This window comes from Propithecus coquereli, unplaced genomic scaffold, assembly GCF_000956105.1.
Source record: "Propithecus coquereli isolate 6110/MARCELLA unplaced genomic scaffold, Pcoq_1.0 Scaffold533, whole genome shotgun sequence".
Classification (NCBI taxonomy): Eukaryota; Metazoa; Chordata; class Mammalia; order Primates; family Indriidae; genus Propithecus; species Propithecus coquereli.
Window position 1 is genome coordinate 1,399,233 of NW_012151208.1, and position 26,742 is coordinate 1,425,974.

The following is a 26,742-nucleotide window of genomic DNA, read 5'->3' on the forward strand; positions in this document are numbered from 1 at the left end:
GTAAAGGAATGTTTACTGTATTTCAATAAAACTTTATTTATAGAAGCACATGGCAGACGCATTTGGCCCAACTTCTCTGCAGACTCTTGATATAGGCAATTCAGAATGCTGAAATGAATTTACAAAATTCATTTTGTAAAAATGCACAACTGGTCAATATCCACAGGGCAATAATCAATTGCATCTTCAAAGAACAAAATTTTCATCTCTATGGGCAATATTCCTTCTTATTATTATTATCAGTTTTCTACAATTTACAGAGTTGAAAATACAGCTCATCCTTATTATTTGTGAATTCTGTATTTTCAAATTTGCCTACTCACTAAAATTTATTTGTAACTCCCAAATCAATAACCATGGCTTTTTTTTTTTTTTTTGAGTCAGTGTCTTACTCTGTTCCCAGTGTTGGGGTGCAGTGGTATCATAGCTCACTGCAACCTCAAACTCTTAGGCTCAAGTGATCCTCCTGCCTCAGCCTCCCAAGTAGCTGGGACTACAGGTGACCAACACCATGCCCAGCTAATTTTTTAATTTTTTGTAGAGATGGGATCTTGCTATGTTACTCAGGCTGGTCTCCATCTCCTGGCCTCAAATGATCCTCCTGCCTCAGTCTCCCAAAGTGCTAGGATTACACATGTGAGCCAGCTCATGTAGCAATCATGGTACTTTAGGGGTCATTAGTACACAGGCACAGAGTGACAAAAAATTTGAATCACCTGACACATTCCCAGCTAAGGAGGAACAAATCTCTGCCTTCTTGTTTCAGTTCTCAGACTGTAAACAAATGTCCTGTTTATTGTCTATTCAATGATGCCTTTTTTACATTTTTGTGTTTTTTTTTTTGTTTTCATGACTTTGATGTTTTAAATGACCCTAAGCGTAATGCCAAAGACCTATCTAAACACAAGAAGGCTGTGATGTGCCTTATGGAGAAAATATGGGTGTTGGACAAGCTTCGTTCAGGCATGAGTTATAATACTATTGACCATGAGTTCCATATCAAGGAATCAACTTATATGTTAACTAAGATGATTTTAAACAGAAACGCACATAAAGCAAAATTTATCTGTTAATGAAAATGTTGTGACAGGGGCTGGCAGGAACCTAAACCTGTGTTTCTTCTTGGAGCAATAGTTCAGTGTTCCCTAATTCACAGTTGGCGATGACTTTATAGAATGTGTTACCATGAAGTACGAGAATTGATTGTAGCTCAAAGACAACAAGAGGTGGAGATAACCCAGAAGGGTGCCCCAGGCAGCACACCCGGTAATTCGTCTGTAACGTTTTCTGATGTCAGTAACACACCCTTAGTTGCCGCCTTCTCTTCCTGACTCCCTGACAGTATCTCTCTCCCATCCCTCCCATGTTTCCTGGGGTCACCTCCCAAATAAGTGACTTGCACACCAATACTTGCCTCGTAGTCGGCTTCAGGGACAGGTTACATTGGGCAGAGGGGCCTAACGAGAGTGGAGGGCTGCAGAGACATAATTAGCAGCTGAGACTGAAAAGCTGGGTTGGATACAGAGCAAAAGGAGCCCTCCGTACCTGATGAGGGAATATGGATAATAAATTCTAAAAAATGGGCTGCAAACAGAGAAGCAGAATGCTGAGTAAGGGCTGCCCCTTTGGTGCAGGTCGGGTTGGGGCAGAGACAGACAGTGGTCATGCACAGACGCTTAGGGAGCTGCTGAAGCCATTAAGGCCTCCGCGGTCCAAGACCTGAGTGAGTGCAGAGAATGGTAAGGAAGATGAGAGACGTTTCCAGAAGAAGACAGCAGAACTGCGGAGTGATTGATGTGTGGAGTGAAGTGAGGGGCGGGCCAGGGTCCCTCCCTCTGAGGTTTCAAGCCTGGCATTGTCATTAACAGAATAAGGAGAGAGGACTTCAGAGGAACGGAATGTGAAGTGGAAAGTCAGCATTTGCAGCTAAATTTGAGAGAAAGAAACCAAAAATGAGGCTGCTTGTTCTTTTTTGTAGACAGATATTTCTGAGCACAGAAAAGGACGTAGGAAAGGAGGAAGAAGATTTCACCTTGGTGTTTGTTCTACTTTATTGGAACCAGACAAAATAAATAGTTGCAACCCAGAAATAAAGCACACGTCTGCCGACTGAAAGATTTGACGTCTGTCTACTTTCTTTGTATACCTCGATGAGATAATATAGGGAGAGAATATAATTAAAAACAGGGATCAGGGCTGGGCGCGGTGGCTCACGCCTATAATCCTAGCACTCTGGGAGGCTGAGGTGGGTGGATTGTTTGAGCTCAGGAATTCGAGACCAGCCTGAGCAAGAGCGAGATCCCGTCTCTACTAAAAAAAAAATAGAAATTATCTGGACAACTAAAAATATATAGAAAAAATTAGCCAGGCATGGTGGTGCACCTGTAGTCCCAGCTACTGGGGAGGCTGAGGCAGGAGGATCTCTTGAGCCCAGGAGTTTGAGGTTGCTGTGAGCTAGGCTAACGCCACGGCACTCACTCTAGCCAGGGCAACAGTGTGACACTCTGTCTCAAAAAAAAACAGGGAGCAGGAGAGAAAAGGAAGTTCTCCTAATCAAGAGAATAGGGAGTCTGTGGAGAAACCCTTGGTTAAGACAGAAGTTTCCAGCTGTAGGGAAAGTCTCATGTATTGGACAGAGGTGCCACCCAGCCTATGATGCCATAACAGGCAGGTAAAATGGAGATATATGAGTAAAAGTCCTTTTTAAATCAAAATTCCATATATCCACTGGGTGACTGTCCCCAGAATGGTGTGGCATTAGCTTTGCTATGCCCAGACCCACCCACTAGGGTTAGGCCGGTGAGAGCCATGAGGAGGTTCATTTGGCCCCACATTGAGGCAGATATAAACTATTTCTCCTGACTTCGACATCACGTACAGCCTTCTGGAGAAGAGTAGGAGGATGAGGTCTTCAGGAAGATTAAAGCATTAACTTCTAATTTTCCCCTTTGCTGGAGACGGTATTACAGCCACCCAAAGAGAGGGAGGCCTTGTTTTACAAAGATGATCAGCTTCTGGGTCATTCTCAGGCATGGTGTCCCATTTCTATTATCTGCAGCAACTGGAGGTCAATAGCAGCTGATTGTAGAGGGGTCATAACGTTGCCCCAGCCCCAGGGAAAGTGCACACATGGCAGTCAGGTCTCAGATGCAAGGCAGAAGTACTTTTGAATGCTCACTGGATCTGTTTTGACTTCCAAGATGAGGCTTCTTGGATGGGGAAGGCATCCGGTTTAGGACTAAGAACAAGACTGGAGGAGTCCAAGATGGGAATTCCATAGTGAAGGGGCTGTGGTGTTCTAGAATAGCCCAAAGAAGAAGCCATAAGGCAAAGGAAGGAGCACAACAGCCAGGATGCTTTTAAGGAGAGAGCATGACCTCTTAAGAGCTAGAGAAAAATTAGGTGGCCCCAGGGCTATTGAATCTAAGCCTGTCTGTTTTCTCCAAGTGCCACGAGGGTGTAACCAGGGACACATAGGACTGAACTTTACACGTCTGCAAACCAAGATTGGATGAAGGTGGGAGAGGACAAAAAGCAGTAATGGAAACTGTGTCCATTCTGTGTGAACCCTAAGATGATCCCACCTGTCGCCCAGTAGTGCCCTAAGACCCGAGCTATGCACTTTGTCCTAGCCCAGCCTCGCCCCTCCCCATGGTAGGAGAAGACTACGGGGCAAATGGGCTATGCCAATCCTGGGCCCACATTCCCCTCCCTGCCTTACCCGGGCTCCCGATGCCCGGAACGGTGGGATCCTGTCCCCACGGCCCAAGCCTGCTTCCACTGCCCGGCAGGCTGTCTCCCACGTCCCTCCACCCAAGGGCTGACTCTGTTTCTGGAGCAGCATCCGTAGGCTGGAAGGTTTGGGAGGGAACGCGGGATGGACAGTGCTTAGACACGAAAGGCATAATTTTTAAATATTCCAACATGAATTATATATAAGCCTCCATCTGTCCTCTTACCCCAGCTCCTGAAAATAATAGTGCCCACCCAGCATCCTCTTGGGTGGCATGAGAGCCCAAGCAAGGTCAAGGGCACTGTCTCCACTGTCCACTCAGACCATCCATCCATGGGCCCATTTGACCCCTCATCTTTTACTCTTCTTTTGCCATTAGGACACCAAAGCAGCCTCCCTCAGACATGGTTTTGCCCCCCCTCAAATACTTTCAATGGGTAACAGGTGATCCTACTTCCTCCCCACCACCCGGGGCTCCCACAAACTGCACCTGCCCTGTCTGGGCCCCCTGCCATAGGAAGGAGTCAGACACCTGAACCAGAGGATAGAAATGAGGTGGACCATTGAGAGGAAACCCCTAAGCTTCAAAGAGAACCTGCAGAGCCTAGCATGAATTATTTGGTAGCTGTAAATAGTGCGAACCTGTGCAAAACTGAGTTCTATTAATGACACTGGATTTGTGAAATACTCCTATTGTACGGACTTCTCACTCCCAGCAAAAGACATGAATGCCATTGGTCAGCCAAGAGAAAGACTTTTAAATGTGTCTGAATTCCTGAGATACAATTGCTGACACAAAATCCACCTTTTTGGTGACGGCAACAGATATCACCGAGAGCATTATGTGCGGTTGCGTTACTCTTTTATAGACACATAAAATATTACGTTATTTTGGAGAACTGCTTTTTTATTTATGCATCTCCCTTTCCAATTTCTGGAATCTGGCTGTGGGATGGTTTTAATACATGTTATTAGAGCATTTATTATGTATAGAAGGTGTCAATGGTATTTTGTCATTTTAATATTAGATGGTGTAATTCCGCTGACCACCCCGCATGGAATCTATGGGCTTAGACGAAGGGTATTTCTTCAAAGGAGGCCCAACTGTTCTACAATCCAATTCTTAAGAGCGAGCATGGGAATTCTAAGGCTTTCATCCCTATGATGTGTGGATGGAAATACATACACAAACACACGAAGCAGCCGATTTGCTTGGCCAGTTTTATTTTGTTGGGAGTTTTGCATTTATTGTGATGGATTTTTTTCATTTTATGATCTCTAATGATGATGTGATGGCTTAGACACATAGCTGGAGACCTCACTAGAATTCTGATTTGTGCAAAAATTCAAAAGCTGAGAAACATGATTGGCTAGTAACTTGTAGAGAACAAAGTGGGTCTGTCCGTTATAGAGAGAGACAGGGCCTTCACATCGTAGACTCTGTAGGAAAAATCCAACCACAGAAGAACATGTGGACTCCCTAGACCAACTTTTTGGTATTTCTTTGGTATTTCAAAGTTGTATAAAAATGTTTTTACCAGCATGTTATGTGGATCAACAGCATGGTATGTACATGTCAACAGCATGACATTTTATCTTATATCGTCATTCTTGAAGCTTTGGTTCTTTCTCTCGTCTTAGGCTTTTGAGAAAGCCATTCTTTAAAAATCTTCTATTCAGCCTAGATAATGTCTCTGTAAAATCTCATGCACTTACTCATTCAACATTTATGGAGTACATATGTGCCAGGCACAGCGTAAGGCACTGAGACACTATTGTGAATAAGCCCGTAAGATTCCCAATGTCTGATTCCCTAAAGGAAGAGCTTTTCTTCTATTCTTCAATCTCTAAGGAAATGGAACACATTAAACCTAAAATAACATACTGAACATATGGCGTCCTTCAACTTTTCCTGATGGCAGCATTTAACTTGGTTAAGATGATAGCCAGAAATATTTTACATCCTACTAGTTACAAATAATGTGGTTTCATGGATAAAGCACTGGTTTCAGCCTAGAGATCTAGTTTCTTACTTTTTGCTATCTTTTATTACTTAAATGCATGAAAAATCAAATAAAATCCACCTCTTCAGAGACCTTGTGGTTTAGAATTGGTGACATAAATACAGGGGTGAACTGGAATTGGTTCTCCCTGCTCCCTAGAGCTGATTGTTAAAGTTTTGTGAATTGTCCAAGTCTGTTGATGTCACATTGGTAGCTTGAAATCAGCCATGATGGGAGCATTTACACCACAAAATAGGCAAATGCTAAAACTCAGGACTTTTATTCCCCAGAAAGCCAGTCTTTAAACATTTTCCAGCACATCAGGGAATAAAGGGGAGGGTAAGTATCCTAATGGTGAAGTGGAAAGTTTGGAAGGACGTCAACCTGTACAGGATCAAAATGAAGGAAAAGAAGCAAATTAGTATATGAGATTTCAGGCAATATGGGACTAATTTATTATATAGGGATGATGTCCTCTCTTTTCTTCCTTCATACAGGTGGCTATCATGACATTTGGACCCAGGACATTTTTATATGACCATTTGGACTTTGTATATGTTTTTTTATTCTTTTTTTTAATTTCAGAATATGATGGAAGTATAAACCTTTTGGTTACATAAAAGTGATTTCTCACAGCAAACTCAAAAGTCAAAGTTATAAGTGTGTCCAGCACCCAGATAGTGTGCACTGTACCTGTTTGGTGTGAATTTACCTATCTCCTTCCTCCCCACTCCCACTTGCTTGATTTCCATTGAATTTTACTACCATATGTACACGTGAGTGTTGATCAATTAATTCCAACTTAGTAGTGAGTACATGTGGTGTTTGTCTATCCATTCTCGAAATACTTAAAAGGATGGTCTCCAGTTCCATCCACGTTGTTACGAAAGGTATTAGTTCACCATTTTTTATGGCTGAGAAATATTCCATAGTGTACATATACCACATTGTCTTAATCCACTCATGTATTGATGGGCACTTGGGTTGTTTCCACATCTTTGTGATTATGAATTGTGCTGCTATAAACATTCGAGTGCAAGTATCTTTTTTATAAAATGTCCTTTTCTCCTTTGGGTAAATACCCCGTGTAGTGGGATTGCTGGATCAAATGGTATGGTTTTTATTCTTTACTCCATTAATGACACAGGTTGTTAGTAAACAAAACATAAAAAACATTCAAAGAATAAAGAGGTTTGAGTGTAGAATTGCGATAGTCCATTGCTGGACAATAGAATATTCCTAGAGTTTCTGTGGAGAATTGCTTCCACTTGTCTTACTGATTATCTAAGAATTACAAAATATCTAGTATTGTAGCCATTTCATAATGAAATAGGTAAAGCTGAACCCAACATAATTTGTGATATATCCAAATACTGGCTGGTGAATTACATCTTGTTTGTAATTTTGATAAGTGGAAAATACTTGGTCTGAAGAAAGTTATACTGAGAGAAGAAAACTTGATAAGAGCTAAAACTACACATAGTCCTATTTATTAGTGACTAAAAATGGACAGAAGCATCAAATAATCCTACAAAATTCAGATATTCAAAATTTAACCCAGGAAAGTTAGAACTTTGTAGAAATAATGAAAACAACCCCCACCAACTCACAGGGCAGGAAACTTAAACAGTAAAGTTTTATGAAGACAAAAATCTGTTTGATCAATCACATCTCTGATATAAAGTTTACCAGGCACAGAATTCATCCCTAAAAACTATTTTCTGTAAAGTTAAAATTAAATGAATTTCAAATGAAAAAATAAAGACCCTCAATCCTCATACCATACACAAAATTTAATTTGAGCTGGATCATAAACTATGTATAAAAGCTAAAACTATAAAGCTTTTCAAATAAAACTATGAAGCTTTTAAAATAGCTTTAATTTCTTATATTAAAAAGGAAGAAAGGTATAAAATTAAAATAAAACTGAAAAAAGTCTTAGGCAGTTTCACCATACTATATAAGAAAACCGACCAAGGAATTAAGATCGTTTTATGGAGTTTGCTCCAGAAAATATTTTCTCCATGAAAATTATCAATATCGATATAATGCCAAATAAAATATTTGTGTTTATTAAACATGGAGTTAAAACGTCCTTTGAGGTCACAAAGATCAGGTTAAAATAACAGCGCACAAACATTTTTACAATAGTCCATAACTCCGTCCCATGGTTAGAAAAACTGAATGAATTGCATTTCATTCAAGTCAGAAACTTAAATTAAAAAGAGAGAGAAAGGAAAAAAAAAAATCAAAGCCTCCACTCACCTTTGCAATAGCGACAGAAGAGGTTTAAACATGGTTCTTGTCTGTCCTCCTCATCCTCAAATTGAAGCATCTTCCCTCAGCTGGTCCAAAAGTCTCTCTCTACTATTTCATCTAAGAAATCCTCATCAAAGGAGACACGACAAGTACTCTTCTGGTTTAATGGGCTTTTTCTTTATCAGCGTGTGCTTAGTCTATTCCAAGATCTTTGACCTAAACATCTGATAAGATGATGACAAGTATATTAAAGTCCTACCTGCCTCAGAGATCTCATGGCCTCCTTCTTCTGAAGCTATTCTGGTCAAAGCATAGTTGATGGAACGGAATATAAATCTGCCCAGACTTCTCAAGACTGTCAGTCAGTTGCACATTCTCCCTCCCTGACCCCACCTCCACCTGCGGTGGTCCACTGAGCTCTCATGCTGTTCACTCAGAATATCTACTCCCTGTAAACAGAGCCGGCATATGGCTCTGAATCCAGCTTTCAACATAAGCACCTGTTCTGTGACTCTCAGCTTAAATTCTTGAGCAGAAGATTCTGTTTCATCTGAGAACAGCCACCTGGGTATTTGTCCATCCCTGGTCCCATCAGCTGAGGGGATGGGGTGGACAAGGCTGGGAATCCCTCCCACCCACACAGGGCGTATTAGTGAGGGAAGCAGACCTGTGGGTCCTGGTGAGCTGGAAGAGCCTACCTCTTCCTAAGGAGCACACGGAGTCAGCCAGCAGTGGCTGTGCTGGAGGGATAGCTCACGGTGACCAGAGAAGTCTGACATCTACATTTTATGCACGATGCCCTGATTTTGTAGTTGCCAGCTCTAGCCGATGCTGTCTAGTCCTTCCCGTATCCCTGTGCACTTGGCACATCCATGCTTGGTGGCCTGATTGCCATCTGCCAACTTTGCCTGAGAGCTATCTTTGGCCACTAGAGCCCATTCTGTCCACACAGGGGCTTGTTGGAAGTTCTCGTGAACTAAAACCTCCTGGGGACAGTTCTCAGACAGTGACTGGGGGGAGTTGGTGGAGAAATACCCCATCTCTCCCCTTCCTCTTTTGGGGCAACTCTGAGGCATGGCCTGCACTGGTTCCCAGAGCCCCCCAGAGGGTTGACTTCCATTGCCCACAGTGGCTCCTTGCTTGGTAAAACACCATGTGTCACTTGCCCTTCCTGTCCTGGATCGCATTCCCATACCCCTGCCAGTGTCACCTGAAGTCACCTCTACTGATACACTTGGACATGAATCCTTGTCTCAGGGTCTCTGGAGACAGTGAATTCAAATATTTTAAAAATGAATTACTTAATATCAATATATTGTGTCTGCAGTGCAGACTTAATCCAGGAACATCCAATTAAAAGCAACCGCCTACATAGACTCTTTTACCATCATGGACAGAGAGCCTTGGAAAAGAAAGCTCTAAAATCAAGAGCTAACAGGTTAGCAAGTAGTCCCCACGGAAGTCCTAGAGTGTGTGGCTTCTCTGTCCATGGGATTCTTTGGGTTAAGAGCCAAGGTGGCTGAGGATGCTTCTGCACTGTATTGTGTGAAGTCACTACGCACGCGTGTAGTGTTTTGTGACCGCTTATCACGTGGAGCTTTTCAAGTGAGGAGGTTTAAAAATGCAGTTGACCCTTGAACAGCATAGGTTTGAATTGTGCGGATCCACTTATACATGGATTTTTTTCAATAAATATGTTGGAGATTTTTTGCTTGGAGATTTGTGACAATTTGAAAAAACTCTTGGGGCCGGGCGCAGTGGCTCACGCCTGTAATCCTAGCACTCTGGGAGGCCGAGGCGGGTGGATCGTTCTGAGCTCAGGAGTTCGAGACCAGCCTGAGCAAGAGCGAGACCCCGTCTCTACCAAAAATAGAAAGAAATTATCTGGACAGCTAAAAATATGTACAGAAAAAATTAGCCGGGCATGGTGGCGCATGCCTGTAGTCCCAGCTACTTGGGAGGCTGAGACAGTAGGATCGCTTGAGCCCAGGAGTTTGAGGTTGCTGTGAGCTAGGCTGAGGCCATGGCACTCGCCCCAGGCAAGAGAGTGAGACTCTGTCTCAAAAAAAAAAAAAAGAAAAAACTCTTGGAAAAACCATGTAGCCTAGGAATATTGAAAAAATTGAGAAAAAGATGTGTCATGAATGAATAAAATATGTGTTGATCTACTGTTTAGGAATCCTAACCAATAACAGTAGGCTATAGGTAGTTAAGTTTGGGGGCAGTCAAAAGTTATACTTGGATTTTCTGCTGCCAGGGGGTTGGCAGGCCCCCCACTTCCCCCGTGGTTCAAAAGTCAATTGTACCCATACTTGTCAATGACATTGGAGGTAGCTACTCCTCCCTCCCTCCCCCCTCCATGCTCCAGGTGGGCAGAGTCCACCAGCCCCAAGGCCTGAGCCACAGGTTCAGGAGAAACTGTCACTCAAGGAAGAAATAAGGGATGTCTGCAGGGGTGGAGAAAAGATATGCTTAAGAAGCTAGTTCTTGAATGGCCCAAGGGGAAAATGAAGGCACTCGGTGGGAAGTGAGAGAGGCAGATTCCTATCCCAGAAAAGGAGGACTTTCTAACGTGGCCCACCTGTCACCCTTGCAGGGGGATCACACAGCCAGTGGCTACCTGGGCACTGGCGAGGGTTTCTGCAGTGTGGACAAGGTGAGAGTTTCTGTGAGTCTGTGAACCAGTTTTCCAAGGAGGGAAGGGATGGCCCTCCACCAGAATTAGCCCCATTTCCAGGCCAATCCTGTAAGTGGCATAAATGACAGTTTTATGCCCAGCATCTTGTTTAAAAACAGAAAAAATTAGCTGGGCGTGGTGGCACATGCTTGTAGTCCCAGATACTCGGGAAGCTGAGGCAGGAGGATCACTTCAGCCCAGGAGTTGAAGGTTGCTGTGAGCTAGGCTGATGCCACGGCACTCTAGCCCGGGCAACAGAGCGAGACTCTGCTCAAAAAAAAAAAAAAAAGGAACGTGTTTCGTTTTATTTCCTTACTCTTAGGAATATTGAGGCACCGAGCCTTGTTCCTCTTAATTCTATTTTAAAAAACAGGGAGTAAGGGGGGCTGGAAATACAGTTTTTTACATCTGACTTCTTTCCTTTTCATAAATTAGTTTCTCTTTTCAGTGAAAAGTTTTCATGATCTTAAAACTGTTAAAAAAAAATTAACTATTGAGTGGGGGAAAACCAATGCCGGACAGTGACACAAGATGCTTTAAATTTTTTTTTAATCCACATACCTTGAATTGTCCAGCCAGAGCCTGGAATAACGTTTTTCTGTCCAACTTGTAAAATCTGTGGTAATACGAAGATAATTATGGAAATATTCAGAAACCTTCCCTGGATCCAGACACAGAGCTGCCGCCACTTGCTTGAACCTCTCTTAGAAAAGACAAAAAGCATTAAAAAGAGAGAAGAGCTGTTGCTGTGGAAGTGGGCTGAGGAACCAGGCAAAAAGGTGAAGTGCATTTCTCAGATTTGGACTTGACCTGACAGGTCCCCCGGGGTGAGTCACTTTCTCCTACTTGGGTCAATCTGGCTGTAAAATAATTATAATAACGAGGTCTTGTTTACTAAGACTGAAGTCCATGTTGCCTTGCTTCATTCAACTGCTAAAAAGAAAAAGTAAAGGTAGTGATTAGAAAGCTTTTGTAGCCAACTCTCATGCAGTTTGGGATTGAAAACCCACAACTTGAATATGCCAAGAGTTTTTTAAATCGGACTTGTGAGTGGTGAATTCCAATATAATTGAAATTGCTGCTTCTCTTGTGGGTTTGCACTTGTGACCTAAAGCAAATAAAATAGGAAGGAGGGAACAAGGGATTGGGGTGAGGTTGGTCAAAATATTCAAACTTGCAGTTAGACAGGAAGAATAAGTCCAAGAGGTCTATTGTGCAAGATGGCGACCATAGTTAATAACAATGTATTGTATATTTGAAAATTGCCAAGAGGGTAGAGTTTAAATGTTCTCACCACAAATAAATGACAAGTGTGTGAGGTAATGCATATATTAATTAGTTTGATTTGCCATTCCGCAATGTATATATATTTCAAAACACCATAATATATACGATTTTCACTTGTCAATTGAAATAATAAAATAAAATAGGAAGAATATGATTTGACTAAATAAATTAAAAGAAGAGAAGGAAAGGGAAGGAGAGAGGAGGGGAAAGAAGAGGGGAGGAAAGGGGAGGGAAGGGAAAGAGAGGGGAGGGAACAAGCCTCTCTCTGAATACATCTCAGACCCTTTATCTTGCCAAGGTCTGGCCCGTGCCCAGGCAGAGCAAATGCTGGAAGAATGCCAGTGACTCAACCCAGCTCCGTTGATCAGTGAACTGGAAATTAGGGACTTTGTGCATCAATCCCACTCAGCCAGCCCACAGCCAAGGTCCAGGTGGTGGCCTTGGCACCTGGCCTCAGTGGCTGTCAGTAGAATGGGCTGGAGAACCAGCCTTGAGCAGTGCTCAACCGGCAGCCGGCGCAGCCTGGAGCTCAGCCAGAGGACTCGGGAGCCCTTTCTGGTTTTAAGGACAGACCTTCCTTCACCTCAACAGTCACTCTCAGGGCCACGTGTAAAGCCATCGCTAAGTTTACTGTAAAGCGACAGAGCCTGGTATTCCTGGGAGAGTGAGGAATAGTCACTTCTTTCCTTTGTCCTTTAGCCCGGACTAGCACGACCAGCTCCGTTTACATTCTTTCAGTGGTGTTATTGAAAGGGCTTGGCAGCTCCAAAATGTTTGCAGTGTCCGTAGTTCCATTAGGGCTGTCTTTTCTTTCTTTTTTTTTCTTTTTTTTTTTTTTTGCTAGCTTTTAGCTAGCATCTGGAAAGATCCACGGGACGGACGCACTGGACTTGTTTTTCAAGAATCTGCTTTACCCTTCAGGACAACGAGGAAAGAGCTAGCTGCCACCGGTGTAATTCTGGAGGAATTTCACAGCCTCTCAAACTACGGTACCTTTTCGCTTCCTACTCCAGCCAGTTACTAGGGTGGTTTTAGGATGAAATCGTTGGGGTGACATCTGCAGGGAGGGGATGGGGAACCATGAGTGAAAAGGAAAAGTTATCATTTTAAATTGCATTTAATTGCTGTCAATATTGAGTCAAGGTGTTAGAGGTTATGGTCTGTTGTACCTATGGAAGAAAACCATAGGTACAACAGGAAAGAACTTGAACCAGAACTTCTTCGGGGCTCTTAAAAACTTTATTTTTAGAAATAATAATAAGCTACACACTGTCTGCTCCAGCTGTTGGATGGTCCCAACATTTCATTCTGTGGGATGATACGTACCTGCTGTGGCACCCCGGGGTGTGTTCCTGCCACCTGCTCTCATCTCCACCTTGGAGCAGCCTTATGAGAAAGGACAGATGCCACCTGCATTTCTTGAAGAATCTGCCCGCCCGGCGTGGAATCCAAAATGGATGGTGAATCGCGACTACTTGGAGGTTAAAGTGCATGCATGCAGTTTTCAGGCAGCTAATTAAAACAAACGATTCATAGTTCACTTCTGGAACCCAAGCTGCTCCATTGCTATAGGCAAAATCCTCTGCCTGCCCTGGCTCATCAGAAAGGGTTCGTATATGGAAAACTTCAGAACAGAACAAAGAAACTTAGGTCTGGATGAGGAATGAAGTCTTGGCTCTCCATTAGCAATTCCTGAACTGCCAGGCTAAGTCGAATCCCCTGCTGGGAAAACGTCTGAAAGAAAAGGAATTACAGACATCACAGACATCAGGCTTGGCTCAAAGCAGTGGACGCTTTTTCATTCGTGTGCTTCTGGATCTAAACAGGTCACCGTTTACACTCCACGGTTTGAGTGTGGCGCCCGTTCTGCTCTCGGTTGCGAGCACGGCACTGTGTTTTCTTTCTGGAATTGCTCCAACCTGCGGACTTTGCTAGTGAGGGATGAGCTCTAGAACCTGAACCTCTGCAGTCAGCAGAATCGCACACTCCTTTCTCAGGAGGGTTTTGGAATGCTGGCCTTCATCCCAGTGGGATCACAAGTGGAAGGAAATGGAGGAAAGATGCCGCTGAACCTTTAAAGTGACCGAGCCGTGGAGCAATGACTCAAATAGGTGAAGGTCCCGGAAGGAGAGACGGGAGTTCACTATGTCGTTATTTTTTCCTACACGAGATTGCGCGAACGAGTCATCACAGCTCACTAGGAATGAGAGCAGAGAGGCAAATCTCGGGGCCAAAAGGAGCCTTTCTGCAAAGGTTGCTCCCTTGCTCGTGTGCACTTTTCAGCATGGATTTATGCCTTTCCACTTGTTGAAACATCCCTAATGCCACCCTCGATGTCCCTTTTGTGCCGCTGGCTCTCTGCCACCTGACTAATAATGAAATAGACTCAGTAAACCTGCAGCAGCTGCCTGGGCTTTGGTGCCTCCCCCACTCCACCCCTGCAGCTGAACTGCTTTTAATATTCCTTAATGGTGCAAGAGATGTTTTCACTTATGTTTCTTTTACTGTCCTTCCACTGTGATTGTCATGTTTGGGGCAAGCTACGTCTTGTGTATGTTATGGCAAGAAGAGCTGGTTGAGGAAGGGGAGGGTGGTTTTATTCTTGCTCCTGGGACAGGTTCACTGGGAAAGGAGGGGTTTGGAGACACTCCCCCGGACTCCCTCAACGCACCCAGGCTTAGGCCAGGTCCGCCGCCCGAGGTGTGTACGTATTTAACTTAGAAGGGAATGTTGAAGGCTTTGTGGCCCAGAGGGAAGGATTATTGGGTTTTGATGACCCAGCGGGGGAAATTCCAAGCTCAAATAGCCACAGTTATAATTCGGAACTGTGGTGTTATCCTGCCTTTAAATTTTTCTTTATGTCCCAAAGTTCACCCCCACCCCCTTGGATGATCATAAAGCTGTTTACATGTTGTCCCCTTCCGTGAACTGATCTCTGTAAACAGTGACACAGGATTTCATCCAAATAGTTCTGATTTCTAAGGAGAAAAATAGAGGGATTTCTTCCAGTGCCCTTCTGTTGACCTTGCCTGGGGGAGAGGGCTAACAGAGCTAAGAATGACCTCACCCCCTTCCAACAGGACTTCCTGGGACATACAGGACTTCATTCTTTGGCTGTCCCTCTGTGATCGGCCACATTAAATGTATAAGCTTTTGGAGCAGATTATGGGGACATCTAATATTGGTCCCTTTTGGACTTCAGCGTGAGGTCAAGCAAACACACAAAGCAATCATTATGCTTCGCGCCCGCGGTCCTAAGCACCACCGACGACCGACGACGTCAGCTGCAGAGGTGGGAGGTGGGGCAGCGAGGTGGGGCACAGACGAGGAACTGTGGCCGGGGCAGGAAATCAGGCCGAAAGGAGATGTAAGGGCTTGGTGGGAAATAAATGGCACTGTGTTGTTGACGGAAAAAGATCTTGGCAGGACTGTTGTTGTGAGTGTTCTGTGGCTTAGAAAGGAATTTCCTACAGGCTGGACTAACCATTAAATATGTCTCTACCTTCAGGAGTCCCCGGCGTGCAGTGGAGCCTCACCGGGGGAAATGTCGGCTTGGACCATGGGTGCCCGCAGTCTGGACAAGCGAGGAAGTTTCTTTAAGGTAAAAAGAAGCCTTGATGGGGATCTGGGCTTGCTCCCTTTGCCTGGCTGCCTGGGCAGCTGCAGGCGCTCCGTGGCGCTGCAGACGCAAGTCTGCTGTCTGAGCCAGCTCCCGCTAAGGGAGCTTGTCTGAGCCCAGCTCCTGCTTGGTAGCATGGTTCCCAGCAGGTTGGAGAGTCTGTGATTTAGTACTTTCATACAGGCACAGGACTGAGGCACAGGGAGACTGTGTAAGACTCCAAGGCTTCTTTATTTGTGGACAGCTCAGCTTTTCCTTTTTCAGCTGCACGGTTTTATGGTGGAAGCTGGACTTTGCCTTCTAATAAATTAATGCTAAGTCTCATGTGTTCTACCCCTTGATTGTATGAATCACTTAAGTGCTCCAAAAAAGCAAACAGATTCCTGGGCCTCACTCTAGTCTGATTAAATGTTATTTTCTGGCATATTTTAGCAAATACCCCAAAGGCTACTTATGCTAAGGCAAGAGAGAAACAAAGCAGCTTGGTTAAAACTGTACAACTTTTCTGTATTCATATTGATGTTAATGGGATTAAATTACTTTGCTTGTTTAATGAGACAAGATTTTAAACGGGTATTTTAGATACTGTGCGTGTGTTTAATGAAGACTCCGTGGTCATTTCTAATTTTTACTTGGGAATTAATTCTCTTCTTGTGGTTTTTTACTTTATTTCCTTTTACTCACCCTCAAATTAATGCATCGTCATTGTAGAAAATTTGGAAAATGCAGAATCATGTAAAAAAGGTAGAAAAATGGAGCTCAAATGTGTGTTTGAAATCTGTCATAGGCAAGTGTTTCAATACCAGGTCTTATCCCCCGGAGAGGAACACTAAGGACACTTGATTGCTTTATTGCTGAGGAAAAGTCACTGTGTTTAATCATTACCTCAACCCTTATGGATTGCATGTATTTACTAACTTTTATTTACATGTTTCCTGTTTCCAAGAAACCAAAACTGATTATGGTCAACTGTTGACTCTACAAAAATCTGTCAGAAGAACCTGTTGATAAAGCAAAGCTAAATTCATTAAACCTACTCAATAAAGTAAGCGAGAACAGCAATAGGTCACAGTCTTATCAGTGTCTAAGTGAGGGGAGGTTGCGAGGCACAGTTATAGGATTTTGGGGTCTGGGCCCAAATTCGAGCTGCATTTTTCAAGCTGGAGAACTGAATGGACTTCAGTGAAGTGTGTTACATAATAGCTTGGGATTGGTGGATACAGCAAGACTAGGGTCTTGAAGTGAGACTTGACAAGTAAATCGTTGTTTGATAAGTGAATTGTTTTCCCAGTGAGCAAACTGTTTGCCAGGACCAATTATTTTGTAGGTTATTTCCTGCAGCAAGCCGTGAAGTTATTTACTGGCATGCACCCTTAACTTAACTTTCTGGGCAAGTACATCCTGGAAGAAAGAGTTAAGTTGTGTTGACACAGATGGTCTCAATCCTCAGTTCTAATAGTTAAGCTATGTGAACATAAGTAGTCTCAATTCTCAGCTGATTTTCTCAATTTTAATCAGATCTGCACAACCTCCACCCCCAGGAGGCAGATGAGAGGTGGGGAAATCTTCAAGTCTCCTGTAGACCAAGAGCCAAACCCACCAGCTCTTCCGACTCCCCTCAGCCAGGTTCCTGGGTTGCTCTTACGCTGAGATATTTATCTCCCCCTGGTAGAAGGGATGATCCCAAACCCTTCCTTAACCCAAAGCACTGCCTAAATCAGCCTAAATATTGGCTAGTCCATAATTACCACCTTACGATGCTCGGGAAGCAGAGTGGCGTTGTATCTTCCATAGTATTTAGATGTTGAAGTCAAAGCAAAAGAAGAAAACGGAGTTTAGTCAAAATTGCCTTTGAAAATTCATAAGGAAGGTGCCCTGTTAGACCCAATATAATCCCTATTGTGAAGTCCATTGTAGCCAGTTTTTCCTTCAGTTCTGGGAAAATCATGTTTGTTTTCATTTTGCTTTTCAGTGGGACAGCAGGCAAAGTAGTTGACTTGTATCTCTGGGCTATTCTCTGTGAAAGCATCCATGAGGCTAGATCTGAGAGGCCTGCCTGGACCTGCTGAGGGCGAGTCCTACCTTATAACCTCTCCTGAGTCAAATAGCCTTGAGGACAATGTTGGTGAAGAGGATTTATTAAAGTTAGATGTTTCGTGTAAATGATATAGGTACTTTACACTTTCTTTCTTTCCTCTTCTTTATAGACAGTTTTACTCTTTGCTACGACTATTTCATAATTAGTCTCCAGAGTTAGGCATGTAGTTATCTGCAAGGATGAGGTCAACTGCCCTTTGGACGTTCAGTATGGACTCTTTGGAAGTTCATTTTTAACAAGCTGGAGGAGAGTTTAGTGCTGAGTTGGTTTGTCGCTCAGCCCCTCCTGGAACCCACTGGCCCTGCTTTATTTTGACTCACATCTTTGAGCACCTGTGATCAGCCAAGCTCTGTACTCAGCCAGGGAGAGAAGAAAAACCAGAAGCCACACCTGACCTCATGGAACTTTCAGTCTGGTAGCAAAGAAAGATATTAATCAAATAATGATAACACCAAACATGTAATTATAAGTTATAAAAGGAAACAATGCTTCATGTGAGAAGTAAAAAGGGCTCTGAGAATGTATGACCTAACCTGGGGTTCCAGAGAAATCTTTCCTGAGGAAGTGACCTTTGGCTGGAGAGCTGAGGTTGGCACCAGACTGTCTAGGAGGGGGGCGGGTGCAGCTAAGTTTTGGAGTGACCTTTATGTTACCGTGGTGCATTTCTCAGCAACGTCAGTGATGCCCTATAACTGGATGGGATCATTTCATAAAGCGCGGGGATTCTTGGTTGCATTCTTGGCTCATAGCTGAATTCCACACGTGTAGTATCCCTTTCTTGGCTGTTAGTGCTCACATGATTTTGTGTAAAGCACAGATAATTGAAAGGCCATCATTGGACCACTTGTTATTCTCCCCTATCTAGTTTGTGTTTCTAAACCTCAGTTGCTAACCATGAGTAGGAAGCCTTGATTTGTGGTTTCCCATCTGTCCTGGCTCATGGAAATGACTCAGATAAGTCGGAAGACAGGAGGCGTGAGGATAACACAGGGATCGTCTGAGGGTTCTGGGATAACTGAGCATGCCCCAGGGTTCTTGTTCATGGGGAAGCACATCGTGGAAGCTCTGGCCATGTGCATCCTATGCTGGACAAATACATTTTCCACAGTCTTCCGCAGCACAGTTTTTCATTTTCCACAACCATCTGTGAAAAATGGTGTCTTCCTGCTCTGCAAACACATGGCACTGGCACGGGACTGATGCCCTAGGCAAGGCAGCCAGAGTTACCTGTTTTTGAGTCATAGAAGTGAACACCTATTGCTATCAGATTTCAAGGGTGCATTGAATGAAAGAGTTTGTGTAAGAAAGACATCATGTAGGCTGGAGAAGTTCTAGGTGGTCCTGAGTTCGGGGCAGGGATGTTCAAAGTCATCCTTGATCCCTCCTTTTCCTGCATCCACCACTTCCACAAGGCATCCCAGTCCCCCCAACCATCCAGTGCTGACAATTCCTCCTCATGTCCCAAAATCCATGCCCTTCTTTCCTCTCCTGTGTCCACCTTCCTATTTAGGTTCTCATTCTTTCATTTGTGTGTTCATAGTCCATTTACGCCACCACCAAATGTGTATGTGTGTATGTGTGTGTGTTTATGTGTGTGTGTTTGTTCTCTCCCAAACCATTCCATCAATCCATGCCACCTGCTGGAAGACTCCAGGCCTTGCTGGGCACAGGACCAAGTCTGCGCTCTTCACCTTGTCGTTCAAGGACTTGCAAGCTTTGCTTCCACCTTCCCACCATGGCAGCATCAGGGGTCTGCTCCAGGGGTGCAATCCTGCCGATCCCTGGCCCCTAGGCTCTGCCCACCACCTCCCCTTCTTTGCCCTCCACCTCTCCCCATCAGCCATCAATGGTCCTTCCAGGCAGGACAGACGTACTTTACCCACTGACAGTGGCACTCTCATGGGCTGAGCTGGTATCTGCCTTTACTTTTGTCTGAAGACAAAATTGTGGTAGAAATGTTACATGTGAAGGCCCAGCTGTGGTCTGATATAGCACCAGGAAATAAAACTTCAATCCATAACTCATAGCCCTGCCTTTAGGAACCTGTTCTTCCCTTTTGTCACCACAGCCCTGACTCTGAAAGGGATCCTCTTATAGGAAAGAATGAGGCCAGAAGGGGACGAGTGTGACAATTCTAATTCTTACAGGACCTGCCTTTGGGCTTGCTGGGCCCAGCCTCAACAAATGTGCAGAGCTCCCTCTCCCTGGGTGGCTGCCTCCTGGCCTCCCGTGGCCTCTGGGACAGGATGTGAGCTGGTCTTAACTGACTGAGAAAAAAATGTGTTTTAACTACAGGGACATTACTCTCTGTGCCTCAAAACCACTCAGGCTGTGGAGAGATCCCTGAACCTGGGCTCACAAACCAGCTGGGGTTGTTCACGGGCCCAGCCCGGGAGCAGAAGTTCGATTTGAGAGACCTTCTTAGGTCATGTCTCACGGTTTGGAGCAAGGTGCCTCCTGCTTGTCTTTCAGAAACAGAAAGCCTGTCATTATAATTCAGGGAAGGCGTGGAAGCGCTCTCTGGCACCGCCAAGACTAGACACGTGACTGGCTTTGAAGAAATCAAATTGCCAGACTCCGGCTCTGCCGGATAGGTAAACCAGAGGTGATGATTCGCTTGACCTCAGCTGAGTTCCCGTAACAACCACTCTCCCCTTAGCATTTGAAAAAGCATTCAGTTTTCAAAACTTCTGTTTGCAGAGCAAATTTTCACTCTCCCAGAACTGGCACAACTGCACATCGTGGGCCTCAGTGATTCCAACACTCGACTTTTTGGATTTATGTGCGTGTGGAAATTCATTTCTCTGTGTGCACAGTCAAAGACAACAATTTACTGTCACATAGTTGTGGACAGAGATGGCAGGGACATGAGAAATGATAGGTGGAACCAAAAACCACATTTTAGTCAATACTTTCATCCAGTACATCCTTACATGGATCTGTGGATGCTTAAAAGCCATAGAGATGAGTGTCGCCCCCTCGGTTTCCCAGCAGGTCCCTGGCCAGTAAATAGATAGGATGTCACCTGCCAAGTGTCCATCCAGGGAGGCACATCCACATGACCTATTGCCGGACAGCTCTAAGCACTTTGCAGTGGAAACAGTGGAATGATTAGAGATTTTGTCAGAGCAATTGGCCTAGTAACAATTTATCCATAATAATATTGCAAAACATGCTTGACGTCAGTATGTGGGTGTGTCTTTTGTCTTCCATGAATAAATTCTTTGTAGATACTTATACCTGGAGAGGCCTCAGACCAGTGCTGTCCCATAGAAATACAGTGTAAGCCACAGATGTTATTTTAAATTTTCTTGTAGCCACATTAAAAATGTTAAAAAGAAAGCAAGTGAAATTAATTTTAAAAATATATTTAATTTAACCTAGTATATCTAAAATATTATCATGTCAACATGTAATAAGTATAAAAATTATTAATCAGATATTTTACATTCCTTTTTTGTACCATGTCTTTTCTAATTGACAAAAGTCGTTTATATTTATCATATACAATATATTGTTTTGAGACATGTATTGTACCACATCTTTGAAATTCAGTGTGTCTCAATTCAAACCAGCTACATTTCAAGAGCTCAGCAGCCCATGACCAGTGGCTGCCATACCAGACAGCAAAGGCTCAGTGTTTATCTGTCTAAACCCCTCCTTTTACAGATGGGAAAACTGAGGTCCAGGGCTGGTTAGTGTACAGCAGGGACAGGAATCAGACCTGGCTTGACTTTTCCCTGTCCCTCCCCCCAGGTGGCCTCCCACCCTTGTTTCTCTCTGACTGCCTTCCCCCTGTTCTAGCTCCCTCTCCCAAGAAACTCCGTCTGGAGAGGTCACAGGGATGGTGGCCTCTCTCTGGAGGAGCTGTTAGCTGTTTGGGGAGGCACATTTCTGGGATGCACATGCATGCCTCTCACTATCTGCTCCAAACACCTCCAGGACTCAGGTCAGCCCCTCACAACATGAATGTCTAGGAATGCCATGAGCTTATTAGACAAAATTCCTATTAGTGTTTTCAAAAAGCAGTGGATTTCTTGGTTTTGTAGAACAGTTTTCCCTGCATATTGTGATCATCCATTTCTGACACTAAGTGTTGCCTGTGTGGTCTCAACACATGCTCACCTGCTCCAGGGAAGTTTGGTTTTCAAAAATCAGGAGTGAAATAGATTGCCTGGGTTCCCCTCAACCACACATTTCTCCAGGCTTCCTGTAGCTCCAAGTTTCATAATTAGAAGTATGCCAAGGAAGGAAATGTAGTGTTGGGTTTTTTTTTGGTGAATCCAGTTTATTTATTTATTGGGTGAATCTATTTATTTATTCATTTATTTGATGGATATTTATTGCACACCTCCTATGTACCAAGCACTATTCTAGGAGCTGGGGAAACAGGAGACACCATCCCTGCCTTTGTGTAACTTTCAGTCTGAAGAAGAAAGGCGATTAAGTGAGCAATTTCAAAAAGTTTGACAAGGAAGTACAAGTTGCCACTGATTACACCAATTTTGAGGGTATAAAGTGGCTGAGTGTGGTTTTTCGCAAGATACTTGCAGTCAAAGGATTAAAAGAGAGACTGAGAGAAATACTGGAAAGGTTACTTGTTAGTAAGCAGACGGGTAGGTTAAAACAAGTCAGGAAGCACCTGCGCCCAGGCAGGTGGCCGAGGTTAGGGCCTGGCCAGTTTCTGTGTTCAGTTATACACAAAGAGAAACTGGACCCCCCCCCCCCCCACTGGAAGCAGATCCTCTGCCCTCTGGGGCATTACACATTCCTCAAGGCAGGAAGAAAGCGTCTTACCTCGGCCCGACCGCCTCCCTCCGCCCCCACCTCTCCTACAGGAGAGACCGTGGGACTCCTAAGGCTGAGGCGCGAGGAGTCGTCGGACTGCGCAGAACTTGGGCGGCCAAGGAAAGCAAGAGCGACTCTGGGCTGCCCGGAAAGGGAGGAGGAAGGAAGGGCTGGACAGCCAGACGCCGCGTCCTGGCGGAAGGATTCCAGAAATGTAGTTTTGAAGGACTACTATACCAACATAAAATTTTCAAAAAGTTAAAACATGGCTCTCTTAGGGTATAGAATGAACATCTGTCAAAGTTTTATTCGACTCATGCATAAGGAACCAGTAAGATGCTAGAGCTTGTTCAATGAACACTTTGACAAATAACGTATTTGTAGTTGACTTAGAAAGGCATACTGTAGTAAGTTTGCCAAGTTAAAGATCAAAACTGGTTAACATCCTACGAGGCAATAAAACTGTAACCTTTGTGGTCATCTCTTTCTTCTGAACAGAAATCCATAGGCTGACATATAATCTCTCATTGTCTGATTCTTTAATTAATAGCACATGGCAAAATCAAACACAGGTTCAGCCCTAAATAATTTAATAATTTTTAAGTGAACTTGTTAAAGAATGCCCCAGCATGGCAAGGAAAGGACAAGTCAAGAAACCCAAAGCCCTTCTACCTGGAAATTTTAAAACCTTCTAATAAACAACTCTGAGGTGAAAGCAAAAATACAAACTGGAATTACCTAAAAAAATTATGATAAAAAACTTACAATCAATATACTACCTATCAGAATCAATGATATACATTTAAATCAACAATCAGGAAAATCCATAGCACAAAATGCTTTTATCGGAAAAGATATGTCCCACTTTTTAAACCTTATTTCCAAGTTTTAAATAATGTTTCTTAATAATTAATGCCAAATTGATTTATTCCCCACCACTTCTATAACACTTCTTCTTCCCTGTCCCCAAATTTCCCCAACCAAGGATTTTGCCTTAAAAGACTGAATGTCTTCAACGGGGTTGTAGAACCTTGAGAAAGCTAGTTCTATGTTGATTGATTTAAATACCATTAGAGGATTTTGGAGCTCTTTTTCATGGTGTAAAATCCTCATAATAATATTCCCAATGTTGCTCCAATCCCTAAACTCAGATGCCAAAGGCTGACAGCATCGATATACATGTGGCTGTCACCAGGACATCCACCAGTCTTAGGTCAATTGGATGGAGGCTAATTTCCCAAGATAACAGTTTTTCAAATGTCTTTGCATTGTAAGCAGAAAGCTACTTCCACAACCAAATCTGGAGCTGCATTATCTATTGCTGTGTAACTAATTACCCTAAACCTTGGTGGCTTCGAACAGCAAACTTTTATATCTCATAATTTTTGTGTGTCAGAAATCTGGGTGCAGTATAGCTGAGAGCCTCAAGCTCAAGGTCTCTAGGAGATTTGGGCTGAGTTGTCAGTCGGAGCCACAGTCTCATCTGAAGGCTTGGCTGGTGCGGTGGGAAACCCCCTCATAAATTTTATTTCCCCCTCACACCCCGCCCCAATGTTCCAGATTGAAACCCCTCACAAACTTGCTTGGCAGGTCTTATGGTTCATTGCCACATGGTCTCTCCACAGGGTGGCCTCAGGACACAGCAATTGGGTCTTCCCAGGGCAGGTGATCCAGAAGAGAGCAAGAGAGATGGGAGCCGCAGTCTTTTTATAACCTAATCTTGCCGAGATAGCCCATCCCTTCTGCCATAGTCTATTCATTAGAAGCCAGTCAGTAAGTCCAGTGCTCAAGAGCGATTACTCAAGGGTTTGAATACAGGATGTGGTTTTCATTGGGAACATCTTGGAGATCACAACATAGAAAAACAGCTCAGTCACAAACTCAAAAACCTAAAGGGCCAAACAGGAACAAAGTGAGTGGGCGGGCCTGGTGTTGGACAGGTGGGATTGGCAGGAATGGTAACAGAACTGGAGAGTACAAACGCCTTTTAGGAGAGAAAGCTGCCACCTCAGTTCTAGCCGATTGTTGTCTTGCGAGAATGAATGGCGGCCTTCTGGTTTTTTCAAGAGAGGCCAGAAATCCAGATTTCTGTGTAAAATAATCCAAATTTAACACATTGAATGCCACACAAAAATCACCCAGAAAATTTTCCTTGGAGCCACAGTGTTTTATTAAGAAAATAGAATAAAATCTTCAAGTGCAATATTTTACTACAAAAATAGAATAAAAACTTTGAGTGTAATTTAAAGGTAAACATAAATAGAAAATGAAATTTATTGACTTCTATTCATTTAATCCATGTTTTTAGAATTAAATTGTCAATATTAATTATAACAATAAGAACATCAACAAGTAAGATTTTACATATGCTTCACTAGGATCAAAACTAGAGTGAGTTAAATACAACTCTCATGGCAGTTAATGTGTTAAAAAGCATTGTGAGGGGCCAGGCATGGTGGCTCACACCTGTGATCCCAGCAGTTTGGGAGGCGGCGGCAAGAGGGTCACTTGAGGCCAGGAGTTCGAGATTGGCCTGGGAAGCACAGTGAGACCCTGTCTCTATAAAAAATTTTTTAAAGAATTAGCCAGGTGTGGTGGCCCACACCTGAGGTAGGAGGATTGCTTGAGCCCAGAGCTTCCAGGCTGCAGTGGCTATGATGATGTTACTATGCTCCAAACAGAGCAAGAACCCATCTCAAAAAAACAAGCATTGTAAAGACCAGAGAAAATTCTTCTGAGGGCTGACTCTGACTCATGGGGTGGTCAGTTTAAACTAACAACTAGTTAATGGCTTGAAAGAGGGGATCAGCTGGGTGGGAAGTCCAGCCTCCTAATACTGCCTGTCACCCAGGAGGCTCTTGGGGGTACACACGAGAGGCTGAAGCCCCAGCTTCTATTCCTCTTGGGGGCCTCATGTTCAGCAGTAACGGGAATGGGGGGTACACAGGCAGAGCCCAGGAGTTCCAGCCAAGCCTGGGAGACAGGATTATGCATGGATGGGCTGTGGGAATATAGGGAAGAGCGCAGCAAGTTTCTCCGGGTTTAAGCCAATGCCTTGGGCCAGCCCAAGGTCCCAGGGTGTGCAGGTTACATAACCAACCTTAAGTTGTGGAGGCCCCACCTCCTATTTTTGGGACTAGCTCTCACCTTTAGCTAATGGGGTACCTAGAGCCCACTGTCCTATATGGAAAGATGTCATGGGAAGAACTGGTATATGATGCAAAATCTTCTTTCTCCTCTCTCTTGCCTTCTAAAAAGGAGATGGCCTATCCAAACCTCTCTCTCACCTACCTGTAATTCCAACTGGATATTCATGTTGGTTTTTTGTTGTTGTTGTTTCTAAGGTTATTTGTTTCTTCTTTTTAAAAAATTTCTTTTCTTTTTTAGTGTTAAGGTTTGGATTAGGTTTAGGGGTTAGAGTTAGGGTTAGGGTCTGAGTTAGTTGGTTAGAGTTTGGGTTAAGGTTAGCACTAAGGCTAGGATTAGTATTAGGGGGTTAGGGTTCAGGGTAGGGTAAGGGTTCTGTTTATTAATATTTATTTTTATTTGATAAAAGTTGTATATATTTATTATGTACATGTTTGGAAATATGTATACATGTAAATGGCTAAATTGAGCAATTAGTCTATGCATGACTTCACATACTTATTTTCTGTGGTAAGAACACTTAAAAATCTATTTTGTCAATTTTCAAGAATACAATACATTGTTATTAATTGTAGTCACCATGTCGCATAATAGATCTCTTGAACTTATTCCTCCTGTCCAACTGAAATTTTGTATCCTTTGGCAAACATCTCACCAGCCCCTCTCACCCTCAGCATCCTTTGGTGATCACCATTCTACTCTACTTCCATGAGTACAACTTTTTTAGATTGCACGTGGAAATGAGATCATGCAGCATTTGTCCTTCTACGCCTGGCTTATTTCATTTAACGTAATGTCCTCCAGGTTCATCCATGCTGTCAAAAATGACAGATTTCCTTCCTTTTTAAGGTTGAATAATATTCCATTGTGTTTCTAAATCACATTTTCTTTATCCATTCATCTTTTGAGGGACACTTAGGTTGATTCCCTATCTTGGCTGTTATTAATAATGCTTCAGTAAACATGGGGATGTGGACATCTCTTCTATATACTGACTTCATTTCCTTTGGATGTACACACACAAGTGGGGTTGCTGGATCATATACAGTTCTATTTTTAATTTTTTGAGGAACCGCCATACCGTTTTCCATAATGGCTGCACTAATTTACATTCTCATCAACAGTGTACCA

At 43.5% G+C, this 26,742-nt stretch overlaps 1 protein-coding gene across 1 annotated transcript in view; it reads left to right on the forward strand.

Annotated features, from left to right (window-relative positions):
• The first annotated feature begins 15,473 nt into the window (after positions 1 to 15,473).
• RIN2 (Ras and Rab interactor 2) overlaps positions 15,474 to 26,742 on the forward strand; it is a 97,744-nt gene continuing 86,475 nt past the window's right edge. Inside the window, exon 1 of the mRNA XM_012657227.1 lies at positions 15,474 to 15,560. Coding sequence (XP_012512681.1) covers positions 15,504 to 15,560 — 57 coding nt within the window. The 5' untranslated portion in view covers positions 15,474 to 15,503. The remainder of the gene's footprint in view (positions 15,561 to 26,742) is intronic.